The sequence below is a fragment of the Schistocerca serialis genome, chromosome 2 (assembly GCF_023864345.2).
Source record: "Schistocerca serialis cubense isolate TAMUIC-IGC-003099 chromosome 2, iqSchSeri2.2, whole genome shotgun sequence".
NCBI lineage: Eukaryota > Metazoa > Arthropoda > Insecta > Orthoptera > Acrididae > Schistocerca > Schistocerca serialis.
In genome coordinates, this window is record NC_064639.1 from 359,189,356 (window position 1) to 359,207,974 (window position 18,619).

The 18,619-nt window shown below is 38.2% G+C and overlaps 1 protein-coding gene and 1 long non-coding RNA gene across 3 annotated transcripts in view; one reads left to right on the forward strand and one right to left on the reverse strand.

Moving 5' to 3' along the window:
* The window catches only part of LOC126457175 (protein split ends), a 370,024-nt gene extending 366,411 nt beyond the window's left edge, over positions 1-3,613 (forward strand). Inside the window, exon 22 of the mRNA XM_050093261.1 lies at positions 1,131-3,613. Coding sequence (XP_049949218.1) covers positions 1,131-1,259 — 129 coding nt within the window. The 3' untranslated portion in view covers positions 1,260-3,613. The remainder of the gene's footprint in view (positions 1-1,130) is intronic.
* Positions 1-18,390, reverse strand: part of LOC126457176 (uncharacterized) — a 37,253-nt gene extending 18,863 nt beyond the window's left edge. Inside the window, exons 1-3 of one of the 2 annotated variants that reach the window (XR_007585440.1) lie at positions 17,957-18,390; positions 16,581-16,680; positions 15,772-15,879 (exon numbers count right to left, since the gene is read on the reverse strand). This is a non-coding gene — a long non-coding RNA (uncharacterized LOC126457176). Of the gene's footprint in view, positions 1-15,771; positions 15,880-16,580; positions 17,928-17,956 lie in introns of those variants that run through there. The other variant, XR_007585439.1, reaches the window with a different exon arrangement.
* Positions 18,391-18,619: the final 229 nt, after the last annotated feature.

The window sequence follows — 18,619 nt, forward strand, 5'->3', positions numbered from 1 at the left end:
TGTTGGGCAGCCCTGCCCAAATGCTCCAAAAGTTCTCAATTGAGGAGAGATGTGGTGACCTTGCTGGCAAGCACAAAGACAAGCAGTAAAAACTCTCGCCATGTGTGGATGGGCATTATCTTGCTGAAAATCCCAGGATGGCTTCCCATGAAGACCAACAAAACGGGGCATAGAATATTGTGAATGTACAGCAGTGCACCCCAGACCATCTGTCCTTATTGTCAGGCTGTACGAAGGGTGACAGTCAGGTTGGTATCCCACTGCAGTCCAGGATGTCACCAGACACATCTTAAGCGTGGAGTCTCTTTGATTGGAGTCGTGCTATGAACTGAACCCTGATGACCAGTGAAGATGTGTTGGGAGACACTCCAGACAGCGGTGCCGACAACCATGTGTGATGGTCTGGAGTACTCTGCCTCGTGATGACTGGGTGTTGTGTGCTGTCCTTAGGTTAGTTAGGTTTAAGTAGTTCTAAGTTCTAGGGGACTGATGACCATGTATGTTAAGTCCCATAGTGCTCAGAGCCATTTTGATGGTCTGGAGTACTACATCATTTCGTTGCAGGACCGACAGCGGTATGTCGGCGATATTCTGTGCCCTTTTTGTTGCCCTACATGGCAAGCCACCCTGCACTTAAACTTCAGCAAGGTAAAGCCCATCTACATGTGTGAGAGTTTCTACCTTTGTCTGTGCTTGCCAAACCCTATCTTGGACAGCAAGGTTGCTGGGTCTCTCCCCAATTAAGAATGTTTACAGCTTGATGTTTGGACAATCTAACATGCCAGTTGGAATTCGGCACAATATCCCTCAAGAGAACATCCAACATCTCTATCGGTCAAAGCCAATGCTCGCAATGGGCCAGAATTGGTCCTACATATTACGGACTTATTCAGTTTGTGAAGCTCTTTCTCTCGAATAAATCATCCAATTTTTCTGAAACTGTAATCATTTGTTTGTCTGTACATGTAAATCACGTGTACCGATTTCTATCCCATTTGGATAATTCCTTCTGTGGTGTGTCATTTTTTTAAAGAGTGTACATCACTTGCATTCTTTAAATTGTATATTTTATCTTCCAGATATGTGTAGACTGTGTTATTTAAAATCTGATTGTAATTTTTCATTTTCAGGCTGCATATGTGGTGCATATCTTTCCGTCCTGTGAGTTTGCTAACGAAAACCTAGCTAGAATAGCTCCTGACTTGTTGCATCGAGTATCAGACATAGCACACCTACTCATAATTATTGCAACAGTGTGAACACTTGACATAAGTGGACCTTTGTCAAGTGAATTATAGAATGGCCAAAAGGCACCCAGCAGGAAGAAGAGAAAAGTTGACAGCACGTAGTAGAGCAGTCAGCAAGAAGGCTGGGTGGTGGTCAGTGGCAGGCTCGTGGTGCTGGCCCGCCTGGCACTAAACATGCAGCTAGTACAGAATTTCTCAGATTGTTTGCTTTGTTTAGGTTTTCTGAAATGTGCTTTGGTGTTGTATTCTGTTAGAATTTTTTTTGTTTTTTGAAGAAAAAGAGAAGAGGGGCCTAATTTTGAATGCATCGGAAAGGAGTTCTTACTCTCTGCATGTTTAGTATCAGGCATATGTTTTGAACTCCTGTGGGAATCAGGAATAAAAAAATGATGTGTGATGGTTTTCGCTAATGAGATAGCGGATATGTCTGCAAAGTCTTAGATGATTTGTTGATTGATTCACATTCAGTAAGCCAGTAGCATCACAGTTATCAGATCAAACGTGTCTTTAATACTACTGGTGACCAATGATGCAATTTGGTGTATTCAGCTGTAAAGAAGTAACAGATTATATTAAAGATTTATTGTTGCATGCTTGCTGAAAGGAAATATGAGAAATGCTGGGTAACATTCCTGTATAGTTGTCTGATTATTTTTATAAATAAATAAATAAATAAATATGTGTATAAATATGTATATTGTAGATTGTGTTGTTGTCCATAGGCGGAAAAATAGCATTATAATATTTATGGACACAATAGTTTATTCTAGTCACAGTTTAACACTTTAATGTGGAAGATTTTACCCAGCAGTTCTTACATTTTTGTTTCTAATGTGACGCAACAATAGTCTTGTATGAAGAAACTGCAAGTCATTTTGACTTTGAATGTGTCTGTCTTTGTGTGTGAATCAGATGTTTCCTGATTGTGTGACACTGTTTGGAACCTACATTCAAACAGTTTATAAATGTGTTTTAATTTACCAAAACTGTGTGTGTGTGTGTGTGTGTGTGTGTGTGTGTGTGTGTGTGTGACAGAGAGAGAGAGAGAGAGAGAGAGAGAGAGAGAGAGAGAGAGAGAGAGAGAGAGAGACGACACAGGGATATTTATAATAATTTAAGCTTTGGCCGCAATGAGTGCAGTTATACTCATTGAAATTGATTGCTTTTAGGCAAGCACAATTGTAGAAAGAACCCAAAGGATATTCTGTTCTATAGTGTGTGCATATTTTCAATGAGTAGCTGTGTTAGTGAGATCAAATCGAGACTAGGACAAGATATTTGAATGTCACATGCATTTATGTACCATGTGCTTACACATTTTAACAAATAATATGAAGATTAAGATAAGTACAATTTATTAATAAACGTGTTTTATGTTAAAATTTCGAGTCTGTTATTAACGGGCAGTGTTACGAGAGTTGTATGTCAGCGCGCATATTACATAAAACCTGCCAGGTGTACCATATGTAATTTTTAATTTTCTGTAGGTACCGTCGTTCGTGCGAATGTTTATTCGATGTACAGTATGTAATTATATATATTATAAAACTCTTGTTACATCTTCATAAGAAAAACTGGACTGATCTACTCATCATTCATAATCATTAATTTTAAGATCATTTCATTACTTGTATATTTTGTATATAAAAATACTATAATTGTGCAGTGTTGTTCGACTCTTTAGTCCATGTACCTACACGCGATGTGGTTTAAATATATGTATATAAGAAATGAGCGCATGTGTATAGGAAGAATTGTAATACTGTGGATAGATGTATATTGGTGTGTAGATAGAACTGTTAAATGTGTACTTTTTTTTCCTGCGGTTTAGTATGTGCATTTCTTCGTACTTACACATAGCTCTTTATTTCCTGTTGCAATAAACAGAGGTGTCTCTGTTTAGCCTCTGTTCTCACTAGCTTCAAGATGATGTAAATGTATTGTGTAGAGTGTCTTGTATTTTTGGCATTAGATTTATTTGTTTTTAAATTATTTTAAATTTAGATATGCCATAAGTGGTTAAAAAGGTGTTTTTCAATGTCAGTTTGCTCAAAATGTCATCCCAGATTCTATTTTCACTTTTTATTATGTAAAAGTGAGTGAAATCATTATATATTTTTTGATGTGTACAAAAGTAAAACATGGAAAAATGGAAAAAAATGAACTATGGTGAAGCGGACACAAGTTCGATTGTTTAAATATACAGCCGATTCGGTTATGAAGGCAGGAAACAAAACTTGTAAATATTTTCAGAGACTACCTTAGGCTGTGATCTCTCTGCATTAAGTTACTAAATTTCATTTGATAAAAAGATCGTCCAGTGATTTAAGTTATTTGATGAATGAAAATATAAAGTGTTAATAAAAATAAATGGAAATTTCATAATGCTGTTGTTTATTCATTTCATAACTTAGTGTAATGCCTGCACCATTTTCCTACTTTCTTATAAGTGGTCTTTGTTATTTTGGTAGAAACCTGATCGTTAGTTGTCTTTCAGTTGCATGATAAAATTATAAATATTGAACAGTATGCCATATTATGTCTTAAGAGCACTTAAAGTTTTAGGGTGAGTAATTTCATTATCATTGATAACTATGTATTAACACTCCTTGGTGTCCTGAATATGTGGGGGTAAACAGTTTAAGTAACACTGGCAAATAAATATTACCAATGTGCAAATTAACATAGACAAATGTAATGTATTTGTGAATACATAGACAAATGTAATGTATTTGTGAATACATAGAAAGAAGGATCCTTTATTGTACGATTATATGATAGCGGAACAAACACTGGTAGCAGTTACTTCTGTAAAATATCTGGGAGTATGCGTACGGAATGATTTGAAGTGGAATGATCATATAAAATTAATTGTTGGTAAGGCGGGTGCCAGGTTGAGATTCATTGGGAGAGTCCTTAGAAAATGTAGTCCACCAACAAAGGAGGTGGCTTACAAAACACTCATTCGACCTATACTTGAGTATTACTCATCAGTGTGGGATCCGTACCAGGTCGGGTTCACAGAAGAGATAGAGAAGATCCAAAGAAGAGCGGCGCGTTTCGTCACAGGGTTATTTGGTAAGCGTGATAGCGTTACGGAGATGTTTAGCAAACTCAAGTGGCAGACTCTGCAAGAGTGGTGCTCTGCATCACGGTGTAGCTTGCTGTCCAGGTTTCGAGAGGCTGCATTTCTGGATGAGGTATCAAGTATATTGCTTCCCCATACTTATACCTCCCTAGGAGATCACGAATGTAAAATTAGAGAGATTCGAGTGCGCACGGAGGCTTTCCGGCAGTCGTTCTTGCCACGAACCATATGCGACTGGAACAGGAAAGGGAGGTAATGACTGGCATGTAAAGTGCCTTCCGCCACACACTGTAGGGTGGCTTGCAAAGTATAAATGTAGATGTAGATTTACCACGCATAATTGTTTTGCTCCTGATTCATTGGTATGAATATTTACCAACTGGTACATCGTGGTGGACTCAGAAATACATAATAAATTGAAGATATTTATTCATTGCTAGTTCTAAAGGGTACGTACTGACATGTATTTCACTGTCATGCTGGAGGAAACATTTAGTCACTTAAAGGGTACAGTCATTGTTTATTGTACTGTTACCAAGCAAGGGACACAGTGGTTATGGAATTGAATTCACATTCAAAAGGAGTGGGGCTTCAAATCACTAGCTATCCATCCACATTTAGGTTTTCTGTAAATTCTCTAAAATTATTAAGGAGAGTACTGGGGTCATCACTTTCGAACGGACACATCTGATTTCCATTCCCCAATCTCAAGTACTATTTCATCCGATAGCAAAATTTTCGGTACTACACATGGTGACTTACAAACATTACTCCCCTGAAAGTATTTTCATTCTGCAGTGGGATGTATGATTTGAAACTTCCTGGCATACAGATTGAAAGACGATGATAAATTATGTAAAACAAACTGAAGACCATTAACAAGGAGGAGATTAGAGGATGCTTTTTGCTTGACTTGTTGTTGTTGTTGTTGTTGTTGTTGTCTTCAGTCCTGAGACTAGTTTGATGCAGCTCTCCACGTTCAAAAATTGCTATGAGCACTATAAGACTTAACTTCTGAGGTCATCAGTCCCCTAGAACTTAGAACTACTTAAATCTAACTAACCTAAGGATATCACACACATCCATGCCCGATGCAGGATTCGAACCTGCGACCGTAGCGGTCGTGCGGTTCCAGACTGTAGCGCCTAGAACCGCTCGGCCACTGCGGCCGGTGCTCTCCATGTTACTCTATCCTGTGCAAGCTTCTTCATCTCCCAGTACCTACTGTAACCTACAAACCTACTTCCTTCTGAATCTGTTTAGTGTATTCATCTCTTGGTCTCCCTCTACGATTTTTACCCTCCACGCTGCCCTCCAATACTAAATTGGTGATCCCTTGATGCCTCAGAATATGCCCCACCAACCGATCCCTTCTCCTAGTCAAGTTGTGCCACAAATTTCTCTTCTCTCCAATTATATTCAGTACCTCCCTCATTAGTTATGTGATCTACCCATTTAATCTTCAGCATTCTTCTGTAGCACCACATTTCGAAAGCTTCTATTCTATTTATCGTCCACATTTCACTTCCATACATGGCTACACTCCATACAAATACTTTGAGAAATGACTTCCTGACACTTAAATCTATACTCGATGTTAACAAATTTATCTTCTTCAGAAACACTTTCCTTCCCACTGCCAGTTTACATTTTATATCCTCTCTACTTCGACCATCATCAGTTATTTTGCTCCCCAAATAGCAAAACTCATTTACTACTTTAAGCCTCTCATTTCCTAATCTAATTCCCGCAGCATTACCCGATTTAATTCGACTACATTCCATTATTATCGTTTTGCTTCTGTTGATGTTCATCTTATATCCTCCTTTCAAGAGACTGTCCATTCCGTTCAGCTGCTCTTCCAGGTCCTTTGCTGTCTCGGCGAACCTCAAAGTTTTATTTCTTCTCCATGGATTTTAATTCCTACTGACATAAATGATTCTGATAAAGAGCAGATTACCACTCAGCATCTGGGAATGAGCATTTCAGTAACAGCAAAGTTAGTCGGCTGCTGTTGTGAGCATTTACGGAGGGAGTTCTAAAGACTGTGAAACCATGGGTAGGTGACACGGTGTTGGACACACACAACATGCCACAGAATACGGAGATCAAAGGCAACACAGAATGTTGGGATTAGATGCTGACCCACTTTGGAAAGCAGTATATGCTGCTTTCTGTGGCTCATCTGATGGCAAAGTACAGTGTTAGTATGAGCACAAGTATTTTGGAGCACACTTTTCAGTGTACATGGCTGAAAATGGGGCTCCACAGCAGACAACCCCTAGTTCTTCCCACGTTGATCCAACAACATTGTTAATTATGACTGCAGTGGGCACAAGATATGTGAGCTTAGAAGAGGATAATGGAAATGTATTGACTGGATGGATGAATCCTGTTTCTTGATATACCTGATGTAAACATTACACCATATATTCATCCGCATTTTCTAGAATCTCGTTGGATTGTGTTTCATGTAGAGTGGAAGCCAGTCAAGGACGATCATAAGGATAAGTTTTATGCTGTGTTACACGCACGTAGACTGAGCGACAATGCAGGACAACTACTTCACCTGTGCATTTAACTTGGACGGCAATGGCCTTCCAGCTGGTCCACCTAACATTGCAATGATGTGATGTGAGCAGTTGCAGTTCAGATGTTAAGAAGAGACGACATTGCTTCAAATGTCATTTACTTTTTGAAGAGAATGAAATAATATTCGGGAAAACTCCAGCACTACTGTATCCTTCTTAGGTGACCAGACACAAAGCGTAAAATGCTCATTCTCACCTAAAATAGTATTCTGATTACAAATAAGAGTGATGAAAATTCCAAACTTAAACACAGAGCAATTTTTCTGGAGCGAGATATGTGTGATGCAAAAGCATACTGCAGAGATTTCATCGTATTGTTGAATACTGAAGTTACTAAATGTATTAAAAAGTCAGTTGTCTGGCAATCTCCTAGCTCCTTCCTTATCCGAATCTAAGAAATACAGGGTTATTACAAATGATTGAAGCGATTTCACAGCTCTACAATAACTTTATTATTTGAGATATTTTCACAATGCTTTGCACACACATACAAAAACTCAAAGTTTTTTTAGGCATTCACAAATGTTCGATATGTGCCCCTTTAGTGATTCGGCAGACATCAAGCCGATAATCAAGTTCCTCCCACACTCGGAGCAGCATGTCCCCATCAATGAGTTCGACAGCATCGTTGATGCGAGCTCGCAGTTCTGGCACGTTTCTTGGTAGAGGAGGTTTAAACACTGAATCTTTCACATCACTATGCGTGAAACTTGCCCGCACGCGTTCAACCGTTTCTTCGCTCACTTCAGGCCGACCCGTTGATTTCCCCTTGCAGAGGCATCCAGAAGCTTTAAACTGCGCATACCATCGCCGAATGGAGTTAGCAGTTGGTGGATCTTTGTTGAACTTCGTCCTGAAGTGTCGTTGCACTGTTATGACTGACTGATGTGAGTGCATTTCAAGCACGACATACGCTTTCTCGGCTCCTGTTGCCATTTTGTCTCACTGCGCTCTCGAGCGCTCTGGCGGCAGAAAACTGAAGTGCGGCTTCAGCCGAACAAAACTTTATGAGTTTTTCTACGTATCTGTAGTGTATCGTGACCATATGTCAATGAATGGAGCTACAGTGAATTTATGAAATCGCTTCAATCATTTGTAATAGCCCTGTACATTACAGTTCTCTAACAGTCATCTGCTATGTTGATAATGAGTCAATCAACAACAGAATCCGCATTTTCACCTCTCCTTTGTGGTGTGCCATCCTTTATCCCACCGGCATTCAGCATTGACTTGTGAAGAAACTGTGTGTTAGTTCCAGTACATCTGGCAGCTTAACAGTCTTGTAATTTCTCATGACAAATCCCTTAACTTGGCTCCAGGTCAGTTATGTTAAGTTCATACTGTAATGCTACAGTGGCAAATGTAAAAATGAAGCATTTGTATAGTGTGCTCGATGTTGTGAAAGTGATTGTTTTTCATGTTTCTATGACACTTATCAATGATTCATGTGAGACAACGTGTGTGTTATAAAACAATGGCCATAGTATAAATAGAGTTTTTGGTGCTTCACTTTCGTCCTAAAAATTAAATTGTTATGTTTCCTTAATTTAAGCAACTTGTATTAACAATCTTTCATAAAATATCAGTAAATGAGAATTTATATTTGAAATGAAAACAGGAATTTCACATGAAATATGTAATTAGAAACAAGAAATGTGCGTTATTCATACAAAATGATGATGAATTTTACGGTAATGAGATGTAGGTATTTCAAATTGAATGAAGAAAAAAAAGAATGACCAAGGTAAGACTTGGATCAGTGATCCATGAACTGCACCAAATTATCAATCTACTATGCTGCCGATTCTGTTACACATCCAATGTGTATTTATCTCGCAGCTGTGCCAAATACACTCCCTTGGTAAACTTCAAAGCCGTTTTTTCTGTAAATTTGTGAAAAACATTGAGAACATATTGGCACTTTCTAACAGTGTTCCAAACACGTGTTTCATATCGGAGCAGGAAGCAGCCTTACCCGTTTTCATACTGTGTATTAACAACACAACAATCGGAACACAACAGTACAGAGACTGTGACTGTCACGATTTTTTAAATAAAAACTACACTGCTAAAGCATGATTAAGAAAAATGTTGATGGCTGTTAATACATTACAATATCATAAAGTTTCATTTAACGTAACTTAACTGTAGTAATAAGATATCTGATACATAAGTAGGACATACTTCCAAGAGCGTAACACCACCAGTGTACGTGTGCTGTGGCATCTGACCAATCATCATGTTTGTGTTTGTTTGCATCAGGTTTATTCTTATCATGAACAGAGAATACATATACATTTTCATACATGTTGCACAGGCCACCATATGGTGTATGGTGGAGGTACCTTGTACCACTACTGGTCATTTCCTTTCGTGTTCCATTCACAAATAGAGCAAGAGGAAAATCAACTGTCCATATGCAATAATTTTTCTTATCCTTCTTTGTGGCCCATGTGTGAAATGTACTGTGGTGGCAGTACAGTAGTTCTGCAAGCTTTGTTGTGCCACCTCTTTAAATATTCTCAGTAGTGTTCCTCAAAAACAAAGTTGCCTTCCCTCCAAGGATTTCCATTTCAGTTACCAAAACATCTCCATAACACTTGCATGTTGATCAAATCTAATGGTAACAAACCTAGCAGCCCTCCTCTGAATTGCTGCAACGTCTTCCTTTAATTTGATGTAATGGGGATCCCAAAACACTAGAGCAATACTCAAGAATGGGTCGCACTAATGTTCTATATGTGATCTCCTTTACAGATGTACCACACTTTCCTAAAATTCTCCCAATAAAATGAAGCCAAGCATTTGCCTTTCCAACTAAACCTGATTTGCTCATTCATTACATTTCAAGTTGCTTTGCAACGCTATGCCTAGACATTTAATTTGAATATTGCAGGATTGTTTTTCATACTCATCTGCATTAAATTACATTTCTCCAAATTTGGAGCTAGCTGCCATTCATCACACAACTAGAGATTTTGTCTAAATCGTCTTGTATCATCCTACAGTCAGTGAACACCACCTCCTCGTACACCACAGCATCATCAGTAAACAGCTGCAGATTGCTGCTCACCCTGTCCATCCGTTCATTTATATGTCTAAAGAATAGTAATGGTCCTGTCACACTTCCTTGGAAAACTCCTGATGATTCCTTTGTCTCTGATGAACACTCACTGTCAATATCAACGTTACACCATGTTGATAGTCATGTCCCGGATATGCCGTCATCTAGACGGGCTGGTGTTCAAAATGTAATGTGTCACAAACACAGCTTGGTATATTATCCTAATGGGGAACACTCATCTGGGCTTTCATGGGATCTGTGGTAGTAGCCGAATGTACCGTAACTGCTGTGGACTAGGTGAACATTATTTTGGAACCCTTTATGCTTGATGTCATCCACTATGGCAATGGCATCTTCCAGCAGGATAACTGTCCATATCACAAGGAAAGAAATGTGCTACAGTGGTTTCAGATGCATGGTAGTGACTCATATTTGATGCCTGGGACATGCAAATTCCCTTGATCTGAACCCAATATTAATGGGCACCCAGCTTCACACCCACAAACCACCGCCCCAAGTTTCAGGGAACTATATGACCTGTGCATAGATATCTGATGCCACATACCATCAGAAACTTACGAAGGACATGTCAAATCCATACCATACAGAATTGGACCAACATGTTATTAAGCAGGTGGTTTTAATGTCTTGGCATATGAGTGTATAATGATGTAGTTCTCCAACTGGTGACAGGTTGGTCTTTGCCTATGACAGTGGTACGTTAACTGCTAAATAAATCTGTTCCTTTAGTTAGCATATCAGTTTTTAGGAATATTGATACTCTGTACTGCATGTCGTATCCATTCTTGTGCGTGAAACATTGAGATCATAAGTATAATTAGCACAATTAATACATGTTCTTTACTGGAACTACTCCTTAGCATGTGGTAAGAGGTCAATTACCCAAATTGTATGAGTTAATGAGCGTTTACTCATTGAGTATAGTGGACAGATTGCTACTATTTATTATTTGCCTGGCCATCCTTTTGCACCGTTAATTCTATAACTAGTTACTGCAACTGCTGTTTACCTATAACTGTATCGAAGTTATTACAGAACAGTAGAGATGGGTTTGACTCTTGGTTTGCTGATTGCTACTATAAAGGAATACTTCAGTATGAAGTTATGCACAATTATTTTACTTTGATATCTGCATTTGTTATAAGGCTACATCAGTTTTAACAGTAAGTATTGAATTAAATTTCTCATTTTTTTTGTTAATGGTCAGCTAGGAAAATTGTAAACAGGTTTACACCTTGACTGGAAAACACAGCTGAACAATTTGGAAGGCAGTCAGATGACAGAAATTTGCAGACGTACACGAAAAGCATGTACTAAACAATACAAGAAAGTTTTGACAATGGCATCCTTGTGTAAGATGACAGAGGTAGGAATATCCACGTAGTGAGTTTCTGACACACTGAACACTACTTCTGTTGTCAACATACATTGCCTCCACAATCATGTGACTGTGGTACTGCATAAGATTTACCCATAAATGCCTTGCATGTTCCTTTTAAAAGGATCAAGTAGTTTGTACACGTGATTCATGTGCATCTCAACTATTAGCATTTGACAGCTTGGATGAACTTTGCTTAAAACTTTGAAGAGAGAAACAACAGATGTTTGTTGTTTGCAGCCTATGTCACAGCTTTTATGTAGTCATATTAACTTAACTTTTAGGTTTTGTGCATGTCAAGTCCTGATTTTTACCCATGTTGTCACCGTTAAAACCTGTTGTGGTTGATGCACATAGTAATAATTATGATTCCCAGGTTGAAGTAGGGAACTCTTTATTCATGACACAAGTTCACAAATGAGTTTAGTTCTAATAACTGAAAAGATTTATTTGTGACCACAGGAGAATAACAGAAACAAAGTTCACTGACATGGTTCCAATTCTGAGGGAAGCTTCATCCCAAGTGGCTGTAGGTTTAGTGTCTTGTAAGGGCCATGCTGTGTGAAGTATAATGAAGCAATGCGTCCGGGCTGAGCGTATGTTAAAATCTGCACAGCTCATGTCCGGGCTGATCTTGCGGATATAAATTACATTTTTTACGAGTTGAACGATTTAGCCATCCTATTTGCCCTAGAAAAGTTTAACTTCTACCAGGAGCATAAGCAATTTACATTAGAAATGGATAATTGGGTGCTGAGTTGAGTTCTTGGCAGGTCTCGTTAGATGAAGGACTACTTGGTGGGAGGTCCGAACATCAGCCTTCCAATTTGGAATAGTATATGCATGGTCCAGTCACATTAAAGTGACCACTGCCTATGTTCAATGTCAATTTTCAATAACCACTTGCTAGCAGTGGAAGTTATATAAAGTGTGGTGGACGCAAAAAACAGTGCAGTTGTCATAATGCAGAAATGGAGTGATTTCTTATACATCAACAGGGCACGATCATTTTCTTTCAGGCCAAGGATAGAAAGCATTTCCAAAACACATAAGTTTGTAAACTGTTCACTTGCCACTAGGGTAAAAAGTATATTGTGCATAGCAAAATGGTACTATCCAAAATTGACATCGACGCAACTGTGGTGCTAGTAATGCAACTAGATATCCACCCGAATGGTGACACGTGGCTTTTCAGGTGAATCACATTTTATGCTCCATCAGACAGATGGACCATTGGCGTGTACGGCATGAAATGTCTCAAATAAACAAGGACGGAGTGTGGCCTGGGAAGTGTTGTCATGTCATTCTCTGAGTGGCCTCATTTTCTGGCAGGCACAGTGAGGACTGTGTCCATCCCTACATGCAGTTCGTTTTCTCTTGGCATCGTGGCACCTACCAGCAGGACAATGCAATGTGTTACACATCTCGCAATGTACACTGGGTGGTTTGCAATATGCAGCTGAGAAACCTAGTGCAGCTGGCTACGGCATTGGAGTCGGCATGGCTCCACATCCCTGTCAGTACCTTCCAGAACCTCATTGACACTCTACATATCTTACAGTGGTCCACACTGTGACAGTTGGTTATTCGGGCTTTTGACAGGTGACTGGACAGCGTATTAGGGAGGAACAAAATCTCGTTGAGGATGTGCTTAGTTGCACGTTTCAGGAGAACATTCCAGAATCTTACAATGAAGCAGAAGTACTGGATTTCAGATCGCTATGATTCTCTTGGAGATTCTTTCACTATTTGTTGATCTTAAGGAGAGACAACAGGAACATAGTGAGTTGGACAAAATTTGGCGAAGGCTGGAGGTGGCCACTCATTGCAATAGGAAACTGAATATCTGTCTTTGTTGAAGCTTAGTCCCTGCTGTTTTTAGCTATTTTCATTGACCACTGTGGGGTGAGCATCTGGGCCTTTATAAAACCAGGATGACAATTAAAGGACATCTGACTTGGAAAAGCATGGGGAGATTAGTAGGTCATTATCAAGAATGCAAGACCACCAAGCCTAACACTAACACTAGAAGCGGTCTTTCTGCAGTCACTAGAGGATATCAACATGTGGATAAGCTTTTTATTAATTACTTATGGTCCGTCCTGCTTACCAAAAATGGTAATAAGTTAGTTCTAGTGGCGATTGATGCCTTTACAAGGTTGGTTTGGTCAGTATCTAGTAAAGGAATGACAATCGACATTAGTATCCAGCACGTAAGTGTTATATTTGCTGGTTTTGGAGCTCCTAAAGTCTTAGTATGAGACGATGCCCCTGCATTTACATTATGTGAATTCAAAAAAATTTATTTTAACAGTGGCCTCTCTCACTTGACAACTATCCTGTATTATCCTCTGCCATCTTTTACGAAAGAATGTATTAACGGGAATCAGAAACCTGCTTTAATAATTTATCATTCTTGTTTGCAGAAACATTGAGATAATTCCATGAATTGCCTTAGTCTTGCCTTCAATACTGCCTGTCATGTGGCATGGGAGATGGTGCCTGCCACATTAAAGTTCACATTCTCCCAAAATTCATCAGTGAGTAATTTCTGGTTGTTCAATGATCTTACTGGATCGTGTTGAGCCTGAGGATATCAGGGTTAATTGGGAGGTGGCGAAAAATAAAATTTCTCTTACACATCAGAGAGCCTCCTAGGTAAAGCTGAGGGAGGCCGCAGTCTTTAAATATGTCTGCTTGTGTCTGTATGTGTGGATGGATATGTGTGTGTGTGCGAGTGTATACCTGTCCTTTTTTCCCCCTAAGGTAAGTCTTTCCGCTCCCGGGATTGGAATAACTCCTTACCCTCTCCCTTAAAACCCACTTCCTTTCGTCTTTCCCTCTCCTTCCCTCTTTCCTGATGAGGCAACAGTTTGTTGCGAAAGCTTGAATTTTGTGTGTTTGTTTGTGTGTCTATCGACCTGCCAGCGCCTTCGTTCGGTAAGTCACCTCACCTTTGTTTCTAGTATATACTATGATGGAATTGAAAAAGTAGTCTGTAACTATGAAGAACACCAGTTAATGTTTTTCTGTATACTAAATACAATAACATGAGAGAATAATCTGCACCCTGTAACAAAGATAACTAAATATAGTGCTTAGATCTTGCCTTGAACAGGCAAGATCCACAAAGTTTGAGCTCACTTAATAGTTGTTCATCAGCCTGGTTCCATTTTATACAAAACACATACTACACACATGATCTACTTCTCTGGATATGATGTCATATGCAATACTTTCCCCATTAGTTGTATGGGTTATGTCATCAACTAGAAGCTGGTAATTATATTTTAGAGCAATGCACATCGAACTTATAATATTCTTCTCATCTCATATCTCCAAAAAGTCACATCCTTATATAGAACACACAACACTGTCCAATCAGTCACTATAAACCACGTTTTTTTAGCAAAAATATTACACACACCGTACTATTCATTATTTCTTCATATACATATGACCTTCTACTACATACTAACCTGCTTATCAAATGGTTCAAATGGCTCTGAGCACTATGGGACTTAACATCTGAGGTCATCAGTCCCCTAGAACTTAGAACTACTTAAACCTAACTAACCTAAGGACATCACACACATCCATGCCCGAGGCAGGATTCGAACCCGCGACCGTAGCGGTCGCGCGGTTCCAGACTGAAGCGCCTAAAACCGCTCGGCCACCACGGCCGGCCCTGCTTATCAGCAGGAATAATTAATGCAGAGCACTGTTCACACTAGCAATGTGTGTGAATGGCTTTGCTGATTGCTTATGACTTGCTGTCTGTGTACCAACCAAGTAATACACTGTCTTTTGGCAGGTGTGGTAATTTTCCAGATCATCAGTACTTCCCATTCGAAGATAAATTTTAACCCTATTAAGGGTGATATTTTGTACAATAGTTTATAACATGGTTTTTTGCTACACATTTTTACATAACCCTAGTGTCACAAAATAACGTTTAATAAAACAAACAAGAAACTAACGTTACAGACCTTACTTGACCTGAATAATATTTAAAATAAGTTTAGTAAATTTTTTAAAAAGTTTACACAAATGTAGTTACGACAAAATATGCTAGCCTACTTGTATATTATTTGTGTGTGTATTTCGTGTAGACATTTTACACACGTCCCACATTTCTTTTAGGCATCCAGAAAAAGTTACCTAAACAAATGTCTCTACATAGAATATAACATGGTGAAATACCTTTTATGTAACATTTTATTCAGTTCAAATTAATGAATCAGATCAAACTTCAGCACTCTCCTTCACAAAACATCAATTTCATATTCATTATCCTCTGATTTATGTAGTATAATTATCACATAAATTTTAGAATATGATACCTTCTATTTTTTTACTCATATCATACTGGATAAACTCACCGTCTCCCATTTTTTTATTACTTCTACTCTTATTCCCTCCCGCAGTGTACAATAAGACAATGTTGTTATTATTTACAACATTTTTTTTTTCATCCAATTCACCTGAAACTGTAAACTTAGCTTTAGTTTGCTATGCATGTATAAACATTTTATAGGGCAATCAAAAATGTTCATGTATAACTGTTTACAAGTTATTCATTAAATCTTATATAGTTACCTGCTATTAACCATGAAGTAAAAAATTCATCATTATTTCCAAATTACTGAGAAAAATAAGACAGTTTCACACTTATGCAATTTGATTGTCAGTTCTGGCAGTGTATTCTTTAATATATCTTAACCTGAGGTGTTTACCAGATTTGGAGTATTTTAAAAAGTAAGCATTCGTAAGTGGTGTGTTTGTGATGTTAAAAGAACCATTACACCTGAATCTGAATTTAAAAATTTCATTGGAAGTTGTTCAGATTTGGATTACCAAAAAACTGACCTTCCATGAATTTCCTAACGAATCCAGCCAAACTAAAAACCACTGTCAATTGCTTTTTGGGCTTCAAAACTGTGTAATTTTTAATAGCTACCATTTTACTTGGCTCTTTCTAATTCCTTTTGTTGAAATATTATAGCCTAAACCTTACTCACTTTCTTGACAAATCCACACTTTTTGAATTTTAATGTCGTTCCTCCATTAGTCAGTCGGATAAATGTTTTTACCAGTAATAGTATCTTTATATCACTAACTAATTCTGTTTGAAATGCTTGCTGCTCCACCTACTTGCATTATTTTATACTAAAAGTAACAATTTTATTACCTCTACAGTTTCTAGTTAGTATTCCAGTTGTCTTTCCACCTCCTTACAAGCTCTCAGGCTTGTGATTATGCTTTAATTGCATTGGCTGTGAAGGGAGCTTCTGGTGACAGTGATGTTAAGTTGAACAATGTCAAGTCTATAAAATATCTTGATACTTCAAAGTAAGCCTGCAATACTGAATTAACAGTTTGTTTTTACTTCTTATAAACACCTGATCTCCTTCTGACATGAATCTAACTTTACCCAGAGCATTAGATATAAGAAAAATACTATTTTTAAAGTTAACCTAAATGAAAGGATAACTTTTTACTAGTATTAAAACAGAAATTTTACTCTAATAGGGCAGAGTTGGTGAACATTTTAACTTTCCCATAAACTCAGTAACTATACGGGTATAATGTTATGATGTTTGTTTGCGATTTGTAACTTTATTCATGTCCAATGTTTTCAAAAAAATGGAAAAAGTGGTACAAAGTTACTCCAATTACTTGCAATTAAGGCTTTAAAGACATTGTCCTAGATTTCTAAACGCTCTTCCCAGGTTTGTGTGGTGATCAGCAAATCGTCTACATACAATAAAACTGCTTTTAATAGTCTTCAGTGGACTGACCCCCCAAAAAGGTGAAACTGCAAGAAAGTATAAAATTACAGGAAAGCATATGAAACTCAACTAGCAGTAGCTTTTGTGCCTTTTGATGTTTGCAAAGACTGCCAACTTTAAGTGGTTTAACCAATATTGTGTTACAAGTTTTATTTAGTGTAATTAGTAAAGATTATCAGTAATAAGTACACATTAGAACACGATTATCTTTTTAACGAGATTTCAAGGGAGACTTTCGGTTCTGTGTTTTATTTTCATCACTGGATATGATTGGAACCAATACGGAAAAATGCCACTGTCTTCGAGACAATTTCAAACGCAATGGCCGAGTGCTGACACCATGGGTGTATTCGGCTGAAACAGGCAAATGCACACGCAGTTTTCCACCTGTGTTCTGATAATGTCTAATGATGTAAATAGAGTATGGAACCATAAGTCTTTCCTGAAACGACATTAAAAAGATATTCGTGTTGTAATGTGAGGCTTCTTAGTGACAATCATTATAAAATTACGGCAAATAAAACTTGTAACACATTATTGGTTAAAACACTAAATTTCGAGCATCTCGAGGAGGCATATTTACGTCGAAAATCAGCACGTAACAGACTAAAACTGAGCGCTTATTACGGATTAGCGTATTTCATGCAGAAATAACGAATTGTGAAACCCCATTATAGAGACGGCCGTCTTCAAAAGCGGTGTTGATTTGTATAAACGACTGTGAAATTAAATTAAAGCTGTTGTAATAAAAGACAATGAGCAGAAGGAAGGATACTACTAGAGTCACTATAGTCAGATCATTATTATGATTAAGACAGTGGCTCAGGATACTTTCCCGCCCTTTCAAATGCTGTGAACTTGTTAATATAGGTGGCCGTGACTCAATACGCCTACAATGACAGTATTGCTTACGGCACTAATGCTACGTTATATGATAAAAAACTTTGCGTATACTCTGCATTTTTTGCTTTGTTCGAGGGCTGATTTTGAGCAGGAATACGATGCACTTTCGGCAGAAATCTGTATGAAAACCAATTTTAAGGGTCGTGATAACATCAAAGAATATTTAAAATGTGGCAAATGTTGAAATATGGAATCGTTAATGACAGAAAAGCATTGCATCGAGAGAATAGGACTTCTACTGGGACTAATAAAAACAAACGTAAAAAGCGGAAAAATGTAAAACACGGGAATGTGAAAAGAACAACTTCAACGTAACCTAAGGACATCACACACATCCATGCCCGAGGCAGGAATCGAACCGTAGCAGTCGCGCGGTTCCGGACTGAAGCGCCTAGAACCGCTATGCCACCGTGGCCGGCTCCTAACGCTTTATCCAGAGTTCAGATGGATACGGAAACTGTATTCAAACCAAATGGCACTACTTCGTAGTGGTAACATTTTCCTGAAAATAGAAATGGTGTGAATTACCTTACTT